The sequence below is a fragment of the Benincasa hispida genome, chromosome 9 (genome assembly GCF_009727055.1).
Source record: "Benincasa hispida cultivar B227 chromosome 9, ASM972705v1, whole genome shotgun sequence".
Classification (NCBI taxonomy): Eukaryota; Viridiplantae; Streptophyta; class Magnoliopsida; order Cucurbitales; family Cucurbitaceae; genus Benincasa; species Benincasa hispida.
In genome coordinates this window covers 63,596,366-63,612,556 of record NC_052357.1, presented here as the reverse complement: position 1 = coordinate 63,612,556, position 16,191 = coordinate 63,596,366, and the positions used below count along the sequence as shown (strand labels likewise).

At 31.5% G+C, this 16,191-nt stretch overlaps 1 protein-coding gene and 1 non-coding gene across 2 annotated transcripts; both read right to left on the bottom strand.

Annotated features, from left to right (window-relative positions):
- Window positions 1-4,188: 4,188 nt before the first annotated feature.
- On the bottom strand, window positions 4,189-5,091 carry LOC120086473. Its single transcript, XM_039043147.1, has 2 exons — window positions 4,928-5,091; window positions 4,189-4,824 (listed from the first exon to the last, which is right to left on the bottom strand). Exons 1-2 carry the CDS (start codon window positions 5,026-5,028, stop codon window positions 4,464-4,466), a joined length of 462 nt encoding a protein of 153 aa, XP_038899075.1. The 5' UTR covers window positions 5,029-5,091; the 3' UTR covers window positions 4,189-4,463.
- A 157-nt stretch (window positions 5,092-5,248) lies between these two features.
- On the bottom strand, window positions 5,249-5,320 carry TRNAG-UCC. The gene has a single exon. It is a non-coding gene; the product is annotated as a tRNA-Gly (tRNA).
- Between the last annotated feature and the right edge of the window lie 10,871 nt (window positions 5,321-16,191).

Here is a 16,191-nt window from a genome sequence, read left to right as displayed (position 1 = left end):
TTCTCTCATAACTTATAGTTTAAACATGAATCTCATTTATATTGATTTTATCGATCGCCCTATCTCGACAACTACATAGAGGGTCTCTAGTATATATAACCTATAATTTTTTATGAATCTCATTCATAAAATTAATATTGGAATCACATTCAAATATATACAAATATCTTTCTCATTATATAAAGTTTAATTTTTGAATCTCATTCAAAATTAAATTTATATTAAAATATATCCATATACATTATATGAATTGCATCTCATACAATTAATTTACACTCCCTTATTTAATTTGAACAATTCAAATTAATCGAAAACTCATTGATTCTTTTTATTATTTAATTTGAACAATTTAAATTAATCCAAAAACTCATTGATTCTTTTTATACTCAACGAGATAGCAAAGGGGCCTAAATGGACCTACAGACTAGAAGTTTCAATTATATGAAATTAATTAATTAAGCTCTGTAATTATATTAATCAACATTCATTAATTGTGAGACACTCCATTAAAACTCATAACTGCACTCTTCGCACTGTATATATATTTCTATGTCCACAAATATAGTCATTACTAGTAAGTCAACTATTCACGAATTGCTTATAATTATAGTTGAGTCAAATTATCATTTTATCCCTGTAATTACCTCTTACTCTTTAAGTATCATCGATCCCTCTAATAACAATCGATCAATTTATAGTCAAACTATAAACCAAATTTCTCTTGAGCCAATGAGAGGTAAAATCTCATTGTTCAAGACTTAGAATCAACCCTTAAAGAGTAATTCATCTACTTACCCTAAAATTTCATGTAGCTATGTTCCCTATTTGAACAAATCTCCAAAATGGTAAGCTTATTAAGTTGGTGAAACGGTCCATCTCACTCATACAAATCAAATGGTTGCCCTTGTAAACAGAAGTTCATAACTCACTCATGATTGGGGTCGAGTTACTTATGGTCATCCTATGAAATATTAATCTCTTTGAGTGTTATAAAGAAAGATTAATCATTTCTCAATCCGATCTTATACAAACTCTTTATATAGAATAGGATATTTGTAATACATAGTAGAATAAGAGAAAAAAATTTAAGAATATATTACATCATTAAAATATTTGCAAATATGAATGAGTTGACTAGTCAATCTTTGATTTTTTTTAATTTCCAATTTCGCCCTCCCTTGTCTTATCTTGTTGTGCATCTTTTTTTTCAATCTTTTTATTTTTTTTCTCTTCTTCGATTTTTGCTTCTTCCCTCCCTATTTTCATTTTTTATTTTATTTTCTTTCTCAGTTTTTGCTTCTTCTCTCTCTTTTTTTTATTCTTTCTTTTATCCGATTTTTGCTTCTTTCCTTTATTTTTTATTTTATTTCATTTCCTTCTTTTTCCCTTTCTTTTTCTTTCCTATATTTTTTTTCTTTCATTTCTTTCTTTTTTTAAATTTTCTTTTCTTTATTTTTTTATTTTTTTAAAAAAAAATTCTTTTCTTTCTTCGGTTTTTGCTTATTCCTTTTTTTAATTTTCCTCAACTCTTGCTTATTCCTTTTTTTTATTTTTATTTTCTCCCCTTTCTCCAATTTTTGCTTCTTTCCTTTCTTTTTCTTTTTTTAGTTTTTCTTTCATTTGTCCAATTTTTGCTTCCTTTTTTTCTATTTAATTTTCTTTCTTTCTTTCTTTTTTTCTAGTTTTTGCTTCTTCTCTTTCTTTTATTTTTAAAATTTTTCTTTCCTTTATTTGAATTTTTTTTCTTTTTCCCATTTTTTCCCACAAGAATCATGAGACTGAATTCCATACGCAGGATTTGAAAGTACTCGCTTAACATCAACAAGTCAATCATCAAGTTTGATTATTATAACAAATAATAAATATAAATAGAAAATGAATGTCTATCAGTGATAGCCACTAATATTTTCAATCATTGATAGCTTAATCTTTGATTATATTTTCGTAGTTAATAGCCACTTATAGAAATCTATCATTGATAGCCAACTTAGTGAATTTAATTAATAAAGTTGAATCTCAAACTAAAATGTAAGTGGAATGCCTAGAAGTTATCACTAATAGCATGTTTATCAGTGATGGAAGCTATCATAAAAAAGAAAAGAGACTTATAAATGTTTGGGAAGGACAAGAAAGGGGCAAAAAGGTGTTCAGTGGCTATGATTGATAGAAGTTACTACTGATAGCATGTTACCAATGATAGAAGCTAATACTAATAGCATGTTATCGATGATAGAAGTTATCCGATAGCACGTTATCAATGATAGAAGCTACCATTGATAGCACATTATCGGTGTAGAGAATTACCACTGATAGCATGATATCAGTGAGATCATTGATAGCATCTTATTATTGATATTATCAGTGAAAGAAGCTATCATTGATAACTACAATATGAGTGATGTTAGTGATATTGGTGATAAAACTTAGGTGATATCTATATATCGAGTTTCTTTCAGAGGTGATAACCAGTTATAGAAGTCTATCATTGATAGACTTAAGTGTTAATATTTCAAGGTTGATTCTAATTGATGAAAGTCTATTAGTGATAATGACTGATAGCTGCTATCAGTGATAACCATGATAAAAGATTATTAATGATAACTACTATGGTAATCAAAGGTGTTGGTCTTCTTTCAAAGTTGATCATTATTTATAAATCTATCATTGATAGCCACTGATAGCCTTAAGTAGTAATATTTCAATGTTGATTCCAATTGGTGAAAGCGAATCAATGATAACTACTAATAATTGATAGCAAATTAAAAGTTAATATTTCAAGATTTGCTATCAACGATAGCGATTGATAGAAGCTATTAGCGATAGCAGCTATCGGTGATAGCTTTTAATTTGAGAAAATCGAGAAGAAGCGAACAAAATGATGGCCAGGCATGAGTTTTTTTAGTGGGTAGTATCCGTAGTGTCTACCGCATACTATTCAAATTACGTAAAATAACCTTGAATCTTAGTTTATTAAATTGAGTGAATGCAATTTAAATGTCAAATAAAATAATTTTCTTATTCATTAAATAAATAATTTGTATATATAATTTACAAACAAACCCAACTTTATCCCATTTCGTTGATTCCTCACGCATTTCAACACTTCTTTGATTTCTAATAATCTTGATTATATTCCAACCTTTCAAACAGCTCCTAAGTTCCTTTGTTTTTAAAATTTAACTAAAAATTCAAAACATATTAGTGGTATATGTACATGTTACATTACATGATAATGTAAGATGATGCTATGGTATGTGCATGCAAATCAGATAATCTCCACTTTTCTCCTCGACCATGCGAAAATAATGAAAATTCTAACATCTCCACTTTCAGGAAGAGAAGAAAGTTTTCATTTAAAACAAATTAGGAATTTGATAGAGAGGAAAAAAAAACTTGTCAGCGTCTTTGGATGGGGAGTCTATCTTTGATTTCACTCTGCTAATTCTTACTCTAATTAAATACAATGTGGGATAACTTACAAAAAAAAGATTAAGTATTAAACACTAAAAAAAAAAATCATTTTTCTAAAAATTGATTTCAAGTATTTTTCTCAAATCAATTTATCTCGTAAATTCCTTTTTTCAAAATCTATTTTGAGTGATTATTAGACACCTCCATTTTTTTTAAATTAAACACTCAAAAGATTAAACCAAACAACCTCATAGTTGTAGAATAAAGAGTTAATAAGTTATTAGTTGATATTTTTTTTAATCGTGGAGCCCATAAAATAGTCTTGAGAACTAATATATTTGAAGAGTTTAGAGAGAATGAGTTTAAATCATGTGATTATGACTACTAACACAAAATATTGTATTTCTTTTCTCAATAAGCGTGTTTTTTTTCTTTTTCTTTTTTTTGAGGGAAATTTTCTAAATAGAAAAATCTCAAAAAATATATATTTTATAGTAAAAAGTTCAAAAAAAAATTAATTTTTTTTAATATTTAAAAATGCCCCTAACTAAAGTGTCTTAATTCAAACTCTTTTCTCTCTTAAAAAAATAAATTAATGCGGATAATCAAAGATGATATTTTTAAAGACCAATTCAACTTGTATTATCAACCTCAACCTAAATGATTCGAGGTTAGAACATATTTGTTATATATTCACTGGGCTATTATAATTAAGAGCAGCGGCCCAAACATTACCGGGCCGCCTAAGCCTGAACGGTATTGCGAGAACAAACAATCTAAGGTGAAAGATCAACAAAACTTTTCTAATGCACATTTTGTACTGTACTACATGTACTACAACGATCCCAATCTGTACTGCATTACATTTCAATTCAACTAGTTTTTTCTTCAATTTTTCCTATACCGAAAATTATTCATGTTCATCAATAACGATCAGCGGATGTGATTGATGTGATACAACGACTGAAGAAGATGAACATCAATAGCAATATTAACACTACAGCCATTGATGTGGTTCATCTAATGACTTACAAAACAAGAGTGATAGATATTTACAAAGAGAAACAGTAATTGGAGCTAGTTTTAGAAGAAATTACTCGAATTCCCGGAGCGTTCTTCACATCCATTGATTCATATGCAATTGCCTCCCACTTCCGACGATGCGACGGCCTCGGAAGGTTCTCAGGCACGATGAACTCCAGCGAATTGGCTCGCCATGGAGCGCATTTTCTCTTATCGCTCCATCTCGAGATCTTCACACGCTTCCTCGAATAATCCACAAGTTGCGGCGGCGATTCCAGAGCCAGAGATTCACTAGCGACGAAGATGTCGCTGACTTCGATTGCGAAAATCAAGCTCGCTAAACCTAAAACGCATACGCTTCGGCTTCTCCATGAGCCTTCATCTTCCTTCCTGCAGTTAATCGAGAAATCGAAGATGAAAAAACAGTCAAACAGATCGATTCGTCATTGAACGTAGAATCGATAGAGATGAAGTTGATTTGGTTGAGACTTACACAGATAATCGAGCGGTTTTTGTAGAATCGAAGGAATTTGAATCGGGAGCTTGAGGAAGGAGAAAAACTGAAGAAGATGAACAGCTAATTCTTAAAGCCATTTGCTCTGATTTTTATTTCTCGAAGAAACAGTCAAACAGAGGAGCCGCAAGGGGTGATCGTTGGACACTATATATAGACAGTGGTTACGAGAAACGTTAAGGTTACGGTGACTATCACCGAAGAATTGAACACGTGGATTAGGCGCTTTTTTATATATATATATATTAAAAAAAAAAACAAAACAAAACCAAAAAAAACATATATATATTTAGAAAAATTTGCGTTTGCCGGGAGTCGAACCCGGGTCTATTGCTTGGAAGGCAATTATCCTAACCGTTGGACTACAAACGCTTGATGTAAGGAGCGTTTAAATAGTATTATTTATATATTTTATTTAGAAAATGACCTATAATAAATCTAGGTCCGGTTTGGGTAATATTTGATTTTTGTGTTTAGTTATTGATTTTTTTTAACTCCTATTTTGGTCTTTAAAATTTTAAAAACTTCTACTTTAGTTCAATGTTTACTTTGATCCATGCTATTAAGATTCTATTGCCTTTTAAACAAAATGGTTAGATGACTTGTATTTATTTGATGATTAGGCAGTCAAATAAGTTAGCGACATTAAAAAATCTAGGATTTCAATTTTGAATTAAGTGATAAAGCGATTTTCTAGAGATCTCAAAAGTCAATGTGCATTCAAGATTTTGGTCATTTACTATTTTAGCGTTGGTGGTTGATATTTCACTTCACCTTCATCTTGTTCAACCTATGCTAAATACAATTCAATTTCACCATTAAAGAGTTAACAAAATATTAATAGCAGGGACAAAAAATAAATACTTTTAAATAGTTGTGGGACTAGACGAATGTTTTTAAAGTTTAGGGGTTAAAATAGAACAATATTCAAAGTTTATGGACCAAAATAGACAATTTTTTTACACAAGAAAACAAACTTTCATTAAATATGTAAGGGGGCATTTGGGACACTTCTCTCAACTTCTACTTTCCAACTTCTTGGTCCAAACACCCCTAAAGGACAGGTCGTATAGGCTACGACATCAAAACCTCCATTAACCATCAAGCTCCTAAGTCACAAGAAAATCATGCTTGTTTTTCCACAATTCTTATTCATGAATTTTATAATTTTCTATGCAAGTATTTGATTTTTTAGCCAATTTCTAAGAACGGAAACAAATCTTTTAAGCTCCGTTAATAACCATTTAGTCTTTGAAAATTAAGTTTATAGACACTACTTTTATTGTCAAATTTTTTTCCTTTGTTATCTACTTTTTATCAATTATATAAAAAAAAAACCAAAATTTGAAAACGAAAAAGTAACTTATAAAAACTTGTTTTTATTTTTGAAATTTGGCTAATAATGCAACCATTATACTTGAGAAAAATGTAAATAACCGAGCGATTTTGTTAGAGTCGAAGGAATTTGAATTGGGAGCTTGAGGAAGGAGAAAAACTGAAGAAGATGAACAGATGATTCTTAAAGCCATTTTCCTCTTATTTTTATTTCTCGAAGAAACTGTGAAACGAAGGAGGCGATTGTTGTATACATAGATAGCGGTAATGGGAAATGTTAAAGTTACAGCGACCGTCACCCGAAGAATCGAACATGGGTTCAGGGGAGGGGGTTTAAAAAACAAACAATTTATTATTTTTTAAAAAAAAAATGAAAAAATGAAAAAATGTGTATACAGGAGTCAAACTCCAGCTTATTGCTTAGAAGGCAATTATCCTAAACGAAACGCAAGATGAAAATAGGATTAAAATAATATTTAAAATTTATTTAGAAAACCAGATAGTTACCAAAGTACATAATAAGATGAGACTTTAATAATAATGTGTTTGTCGGGAGTCAAACCCAGGTCTATTGCTTGGAAGGTAATTATCCTAATCGTTGGACTATAAACGCTTTACACTATGGAGAATGTTTTTGTTTAATTACAAATTTAGTTTTTTTTTTTTAATTCAACAATATGGAGGTAGGGATTCACAAAGATACCTTTTGGTCAAAAGTAAATGTCATTCAAATTATTTTTGTATTTGGGTACAAATTTTTTATAATTTCTTGTTCTATAATGAAATTGAAGTAGATGAAGAAATAGGAATAAGTATTCCCATTGCAATTTAAGTGATGGTTGAAATAGTGTGCAACATGATATATTGAGAATTCATTGATTGGTTGCAGTACAATGATGATTAAAATAGAACATTGAAGAATGATTTTAATCTCATGTGGAACCTAGAAGAGTTAGAAAGAGGAATATATGGCCTCATTTGTAGATGACATTACACCAATTAAAACATTATACAAAATAAATAAATAAATAAATAAGAGGACAGAGGATTATAAGGGGTCATGAGTTCAATCCATGGTGGCCACCTACTTAAGATTTAATATTCTATGAGTTTCCTTGACACTCAAATATTATAGGATTAGATATGTTGTCCTGTGAGATTAGTCGAGGTGTGCATAAGCTGACTTGAACACTCACGGTTATCAAAAGAAAAAGAAAAATTATACTATGTGTTATTATACCATATTTTATTAATATTGGCAATGAAATGGTTATTGAATCATATTACTTGTAAAACATATAATTAGAACAAGAAACTTATATTAATTATAGGTTTGATTCATGAACTTTAAGCTTTGTTAAAATCACTTTTATTATTTTCAAACACTCCAAAAAGTACTTTTAATCATTTAGAATAAGTATTAATAATATGAAAATTGCATTTGAAAGTATAAAATTAAACATTAAATTGATGGGTTGTAGTACAATGGTTTAGTGTGCCTCGATATGTACTTAAGTTGTATGTTAATGAGAAAAAACATTTGAAAAACATGTCTGCGAAGAAGAAGTATAGAGTCCCTCACTACTGATTGTTGGACCTCAAGATAAAATATAAATTATATGGTACTAATTGCCCATTTCAAAGATTCTGATTGATGATTACATAAGAGGATACTTAGTTTTTGTCCACTTGAGAATCATAAAGGTGTTACTATTGATAATATTGGGATCGGTGTCCTAAATCTTTTTATTATAGTAGTTTGTAAACTTGTATAAACAAATTATTGATAATAAAATAAACGTTATTTTATATGTGCATTCATTTAATCCAATAAACTAAGTCCTAGGTTATTTTATGTAGCTCAAACATGTATGTGGTGACATACAGATGGATTATGTTTAAGTAATAACTAAATGGTCTGTAGTATATGGACAAGGTTGGCCTGATGCCTTATCCTAGTGACACTATGGATACAACTCACTTTGTAATTTTTACAATTATTAAAGTGTTATAAATGATATGATCTTGATAATTCATGTGGAGACATGTGTGTGGGGGTATTCTATACAAAGAATTTGTATAAGACCAGACCATAGAATGATAGTCTCTATTTATAATGTCGTTACTTGAAGAGACTTACATTTCACTGGGATTACCGTATGCGACTTGACCTTAATCTTGAGTGAGTTCTGAACTCTTGCTTATGAGAGCGGTCTTTTGATCTGCATGAGTGAGAGTAGCCAAATTCACTGACTCAATATGTCTACCATTTTGAGGATTCATCTGAATGAGGAGCTAGGAACTCAACTATATAAAATGAAATTCACTCATTCCCGTTGTTAGGGTAAGTAGATGAATTGCTCCCTTAAAGGTCGATTCTGAGTCTTAAATAATGAGAGCTTTTACCCTCTCATTGGTTAGAGAGGGGTATAGTTACAGTGGGACTATAACTAATTGTTCATTAAAGGGATCGGTGGTATTTAAGAAGTTAGATGTAATTATAGGAATAAAATGGTAATTTTGACTTAGCTATACTTAAGAGCAATTTATGAAAGGTCATCGCACTGTTGATTGATTATATCTAATGGATACATAAATATATCTATAGTGCGAATAGTGCAGCTATCGGTCTTTAGTGGAATGACCAACGGTTAATGAATCTTGATTAATTTAATCAAATAGTTTAGTTAATTAATCTTGTATCATCGGAGCTTCTAATTTGTAGGTTCATAAGGTACCTTGCTAGCTCAATAAGGGTTTAATGAGAATCAATCAATTTTGGACTAATTTATTAAAATGAATTAATTATATGAGATACAATTAATAAAATGTTGAAGGAAATCGGACTCAAGATTTCCATGAGCAGCGAAACAAGATTATTCCAAATCACAATCATGAATGAACATTACATTTACAGTTGAACACAAATAAGCGTTTATACAATTAATACAGAAACTACAGCATGAATAACTACAAATGCACAAAGGAAAAACTCTACGAACACTTGAAGATGCGTCTCCACGCTTCTTTGCGCACGACTGCTCGAACAACAGCAACCTTGAACGCTCGATCTACACGACTGCAACAGAGCACGAACTTCGTGCTTGTTCTCAACGATCACCTTGGCCACGAATTCCTCAGCAACAGCACGAACAACCTCCATAGTACCTCGACGGTGTAGAGTTGAGTAAGACACCACCAACAAGGCTACCTTGGTATTCTCGGTATGAGAATCCAGTGTGTGGGCTCTGTTCGGACTTGGTATGAGGTAGGCGAAGGAGGAAATACTAATCGTGTACACGATTGGTTAAGTGGGAGATGATAGAGACCTATCATATAGGTCGATGCCCAATCGTTTAGCTAAAGCTAATCGATCATCTAGCAAAAGCTATGCGATCGTTTAGCTCGGCCTGTCGCTTATAGACACTACACGATCGTTTACTTTGGGCAAGCAATCGTCTAGCAAAAGCTATGCGATTGTTTGGTAAATACTGTAAGATCGTTTAGCTCGCCACTGCACGATCGGTTAGCTAGCCTAAGCTATCGTTTAGTAAATCTATATTTACTTGACAACTCTATGAGATCCCTTTTTGCTGAGAGAGAAATCTCCAAAACTTTTTATGAAAAACTTACTAAAATTAGGAAAACCATTTTCCTTTTATCTCACGGTTACCATGAATCCAATAACCACCCACTCAATTGGTTATTAAAGAAAAAGAATTAATTATCCAATAATTAATATTATTATAAATATAAATAATAAACAACTTATCATACTATGTCTATAACCTATAGTTTTACTATTTCATCTCATGAAACATATAAACCATAGTTCTTTTTCTATTCCATGGTACTTAATGTAAATCTCATTTACATCAATCCTCCACTAGATGTATCTCATACACCATACCGATTATATCATATATAATCAAAATACCTCTAGTCAATTTGAACATTTCAAATCAACACCAAGAACTGATCCTCAACTAAATCCATTGAGCTACCAAGGGGACCTCATGGACCTGTAGCTCGAAACTCTAACGGTACGTGAATAACTGACTAAACTCTTTAGTCACGAGATCCACCATCCGTTAACTGTCAGGCACTCCACTAAAGACCGACAGTTGAACTCCCCTTACCACAGATATATTATATATCCATCTTAACCAATCAGTAGTGCAACCCTTCACAGATCGCTCGTAAGTACAGCTGGGCCAATAATAGTTATGCCCCTTAGTTACATCTGTCCCCTTAAGTACCATTGATCCCTCTAATGAACATAAGTCATAGTCCTACTATGACTGAGTCTTCTCTTCCAAAGAGAAGTTGTGGCCACTATGTTTAAGCCCCGGAATCAGCCCTTAAGGGAGCAATCTCTCTACTTATCCCTGCTTCGGGAAAGGAGTGAATTCTATCTTGTGGATTGAGTTCCCAGCTCCCAGATTAGACAAGTCCCCGAAAAGGTAGGCATGTTGAGTTGGCAATCTGGCTACTTTCACCCATAGTAATCAAAGGACCGGCCTCAAAGGCAGGAGTTCCCAAAACACTCAGGATTGAGGTCGTGTCACCTATGGTCGTTTAGGTGAGATGTAGTTCTCTAGTATCAACGACGTTATATACAGAGTCTAGTCCTCTCGTGGTTCAGGTCTTATACAAACTCTTTGTATAGGACACCCCCGCTCGCACGCTTCCACATGAATGGTTAGGATCTACCATCTGTAGTAGTTTACAACACTTGCAAAATTCTACAAAGCGGGCCATATCCATAGTGTCACCAGGATCAGGTATCACACCTTAATCCTTATACTATAAACCTATTTAGGTTATTACTTAAGGCATGATCCACTTGTATATCACATATACATGCTTAAGTTCATATAAGATACACAAGAAGCTTTGTTTATTAGATATGGGTAAATGTCAGAATTATATAACACTTATTTTATTCATTAAACAATGTGTATCTTTACAAAACAACGAGACTCCGGGAGAATTAGGACACCAATCCCAACAAATGTATGTGAATACATTATATTATAAAGTCTAATAAGATAAATAAATATTTGAATTTGACTCAAATATTAATTATATAAAGGAGATTTATATAAAAACTATATGTTAAAATTAATACGAATATGATTCATATTAAAACTATATAGTTTGATGAGAGAGGCGAGTTATTTGAATATGATTCAAATATTAGTTATATGAATGAGATTCATATAAAAACTATAAGCTAAAATTAATATGAATGTGATTCATATTAAAACTGTAGGTTATATAAGAGAATATAAACTATAGGTTATATTACATATGATATAATATAAACTATAGAATATATATTATATATGAAATAATATATAGTTGGTTTTAAATAAATTAATTATAATATAATTAAAAGTTGAAAAATAACTCCTTAGGAGTTATTTCCCATTGTCGAGAAGGAGCTATCAGATAACTCCCCCATCTCTCATATATGATATACAGAGGTAGATGTGTGGTTAACATGAAAGTACTATGCTAAAGAAAAGATATCTCACTCCATCTTCTTCCCCTGTAAATTTTCCTCTCAAGATCTACCTCAATTCCCTCACCAAAATCATAGGAAATCAGAGGCAAGCCCACCACTCTGTTGCGATTCCCATATTGAGAATAGCAAGGTAACTTTTATGGTAGTGTCCAAAGAACATTGTGTTTGTTGTGTTCATGGGATTTTTTCATGACGAAGAAGTTTTTCACTGATCGTGATTCAAGGAGATGAGCACTAGAAGAAATAGTTTTTCAAGGGTAAGTGATATCTCTTTTCATTTCTTCTCTGTATATTACATAGTAAGCATGCCTAAGGTTAAATGTTGTTTATCCTCTTAGTTATCTATTTGTCTTTGTTTTTAACAAGTTCCAAAAACGAATTCTTAGACACAAACGATCATTCGGTTCCGCTACGGAAAATTGATTCCATTCATATAAAACCATTTAAAAAAATTTGAAGTGTTGGGCCATTGAAAGGGTAATGATTTTGTTGGTTGATAATGTTGTTGGGGTTGATGTCCTGAATCTCGTAGGGTCCTGTAGTTCGTAATTGTATTGTACAAACATTTTATTTATTTAATAAAATATGAGATATTTAATTTGATATTTAGTAGCATTAAACCCACAAACAGATAAATTAACATCCACGGTTATCTTTTATAGCTTAAACATGTATGTAGAGACATATAGGTGGATCATGTTTAAGTGATAATCTAAATGGTCTGTAATAGATGGATAAGGTTAGATACCTTATCCTGGTGACACTACGAGTACGACCCGCTTTGTAGATGTTAAAATTGTTGTAAAGTTGTACAAATGATTTGATCTTGATCACTCATGTAGAGACATGTGAGCAGGGGTATTCTATACAAAGAAGTTTGTATAAGACCGGACCACGAAATGACTAGTCTCATTATATAACGCCATTTATAATTGAGACTTTCATTTCATCAGGATGATCATAGGTGACATAACTTGAATCCTAAGTGATTTGTGAACTCTTGCCTATGAGGACGGTCCTTTGATTTGTATGAGTAAAAGTGGCTAGATAACCAACTCAACAAACCTACCATTTTAAGGATTCGTCTGATTGAGGAGCTGGGAACACAGGTACACAAGATGGAATTCACTTCTTCCCCGAGGTCGTGGAAAGTAGATAAATTGCTCCTTTGAGGGCTAATTTCAGGCCTTGAACAATGTGGCGCCACCTTGATAAGGGTTTGGTCATAGTTGGACTATGACATATTGTTCATTAGAGGGATCGGTGGTACTTAAGAAGTTAGATGTAACTACAAGGATAAAAATGTAATTTTGACATAGTTGTACTTACGAGCAATTTGTGAAGGGTCATCACACTGTTAATTGGTTATATCCAATAGACATAGAAATATATTTATAGTGTGAAAAGTGCGATTGTCGGTCTTTAATGGAGTGTCCGACAATTAATGGATGTTGAATGATTAATTAAACTCTTTCAATTACTCAAGTATCATTGAAGCTTCAATCTACAGGTCCATGAGGTCCCCTTTACAATAGGATTAAATGAGAATCAATTTTGGATTAATTTAAATTATTCAAATTAATTGAGAAAATTAATTATATGTGATATATTTAATTTAATTTAATTATATTTGATATAATTACTATAATGCATTTAATACATTATAATATAAAGTTTACTTGAGAGGAAATAAATATTTGAATATGATTCAAATATTAATTATATGAACTGGATTCATATAATTAAATTTTATATAAATGAGATTTATATTAAATGTCGTTGATGAGGGATTTAAAACTATATTTATATTGTATATGATACAATATTAAACCATAGGTTATATGTTATATATGATACAACATATAATAACACACACACACACACATATATATAGTTAGTTTTTATATATGTATGTATATGTTTTATATTAAAATTATTTATTTATTTATTTATTTTAACATGGGAGGGGTGGTTGTGATTGGGGTTGGTTTTCTTGTCCTTCTTCGTTTGACAGAGAATAGGATACACAGAAAAATAGTTAAAATTTGTTGTGAGAAAAATTCCCAATCTCTCTTCAAATTCCCAATCTCTCTTCTCCTCTCTCAATTCTCCTTTCCCTTACAAAATACCAACTGCCCACAACTCCTTGGATTCTCATCCTAGATAATATGAGAATACAAAGAAAGCTTTCATGGCAGTGTCCAAATTAGGGTTTTGAGTTCGTGTCCAAGGAGAATGAATCATACGTGAAGATTGGATCTTCAAGGATGAGTCATCCTTATCTTTCTCTTCTCAATTTTCATTTAAGCATGCTATTAATTTTTTCTTTTGTTGCATAATGATTCTGTAAAATTGTATGTTTCTATAATTGGGATTTGGGTCTAATTCCCGCTTTCGCTCATGGACAATCAGTTTCTTCAAATGCAAGTTGAAATGATACTACAATTGCTTATCTTCTGAAGATATTCAATAAAAGGATTATTGTTTGGTGGAGAATTCCTGCATGTTCATTGTTATGCCCATATATTAAAGCTTGTGGTATGTGGTGCTTTAAAGGAATATAATGATTTCACTAATTGGATTCGATATGTAGTACAATATATAAGATCTTCTCCTGCACATTTTTTGAAATTTAAAAAGTGCATTGAAATCGATAAAAAAAAAAAAAAAAATCTTATAAAAGTTATGTGTGTCTGATGTTCCCACTAGATGGAACTCCACATTTATGATGCTTCAGGCAACTGTTAAGTTTGAAAAGGTTTTTGATAGACTAGAAGATGAAGACACTCCTTATAGACACGATTTGTCATCAAATAAGGAAGATTGGAAAAATGCTAAAATGTTGATTAGGTTTTTAAAAGTCTTTATGATGTAACGTTCAAAATTTAAGGCTTGTACATCACTTCGAATACGGTTTATCATCATATTACAATGGTTTAAAATTGTATACATTTGAATGCTGGTAATGCAAATGCCATGCTAGCTGGAATGACCAATAGCATGAAGTCTAAATTTGAGAACTATTGGGGGAACAATGAAAAAAATAATCTATCATTGTATGTTGCTATTGTGTTGGATCTTCGGAAAAAACTTAAGGTTTGCATCTTTTTGTCTTAAATTTTGTTTTGGGCTAGAGGTTGTTGTTGGAATGCCTTATATTCCAATCATAATTGGTTTAAGAGATTTCAAATCAAGGTGTAAATTTGTTGGAATGCCTTGAATCCTAATCATAATTGGTTTAGGAGATTTCAAGTCAAGATGGAGATTTTTTGGAATGCCTTAAATCCTAAACCTAATTAGAATTGAGATTTGTTGGAATGTGTTGAATCTTAAACCTAATCAGAACTGGTATTTGATATATCTAATTATTTAATTATTTTCCTTATCCACTTAGGGTTTAGAGAAGTGCACTATATAAACACTCTAATCGTATAGGCATTATTAGGCAAGTTCTATATTTTCGATAATATTCTCTAATAATATTGTTCTCCCTCTGTTCTGTAGACATAGCCAACACATTGTTAGTCAACCATGTAAATCTGTGTGTCGATCTTCTCTATTCTTTTAAGTTATTTTGTATTCTTTAATTGTTGATTTTATAATAAACTCATATCAAAGCCTATTCATTAGGATTTTGAAATTTCACATATGTTTGAAAATTAAAGATGTATGGCGTTAACGTAACAAATTCACTAGGAGGGTAGTGTACTTCGATTTTTCATGGACAACTTTCACAAAACTATCGATTGTCAAAGTTTCAATCGTTGTATTGTGCTAATTTTTTATCAGTCTTTTGAAAAATATGTAGGGTCTCATTTTTAACGGTTAGATCGTTGTTTTAAACTCTGATTTTTTCCGTAGGCACTACTGAACAGAATCTATAAAACTGCAGTGTAGTTCGATTTTTTCAAGGACAACTTCCACATAGTTATCGATTGTGGGAGTTTCAACCATTGGATCGTGCCAACTTTCGTCTAGATTTTTGGGGACACGTAGGGTCTCGTTTTAAACGGTTGGATAATTTTTTTGAGCTCTGGTTTTATGCATCATTGCTGGTGAACGGAATCTATAAAATTAAGTGTAGTTCGGTTTTGCAGGAACAACTTTCACAAAGTTGTCGATTTGTGGAGTTTCAACTGTTAGATCGTACTGAATTTTGGTCAGCCTTTTCGAGACTTATTAAGTCTCATTTGAATGGTGGATCTTCATTTTGAGCTCTGATTTGTCTGTCATTGCTGCTGAATAGAATCTGTAAAACTGTAATGTAGTTCAATTATTTCAGGGACGACTTTCACAAAGTTGTCGATTTTCGGAGTTTTAACCATTGAATCATGCTGCATTTTTGCCTGCCTATTGATGACACATAGGGTATAGCTTT

What these genes read in the sequence shown, in the direction of transcription:
- LOC120086473 (XM_039043147.1), bottom strand. Translation starts at nt 5,028, where the DNA reads ATGGCTTTAAGAATTAGCTGTTCATCTTCTTCAGTTTTTCTCCTTCCT. An exon ending in AAAACCGCTCGATTATCTGT is followed by an intron (nt 4,825 to 4,927) that starts GTAAGTCTCAAC and finishes GATTAACTGCAG; the next exon opens with GAAGGAAGATGAAGGCTCAT.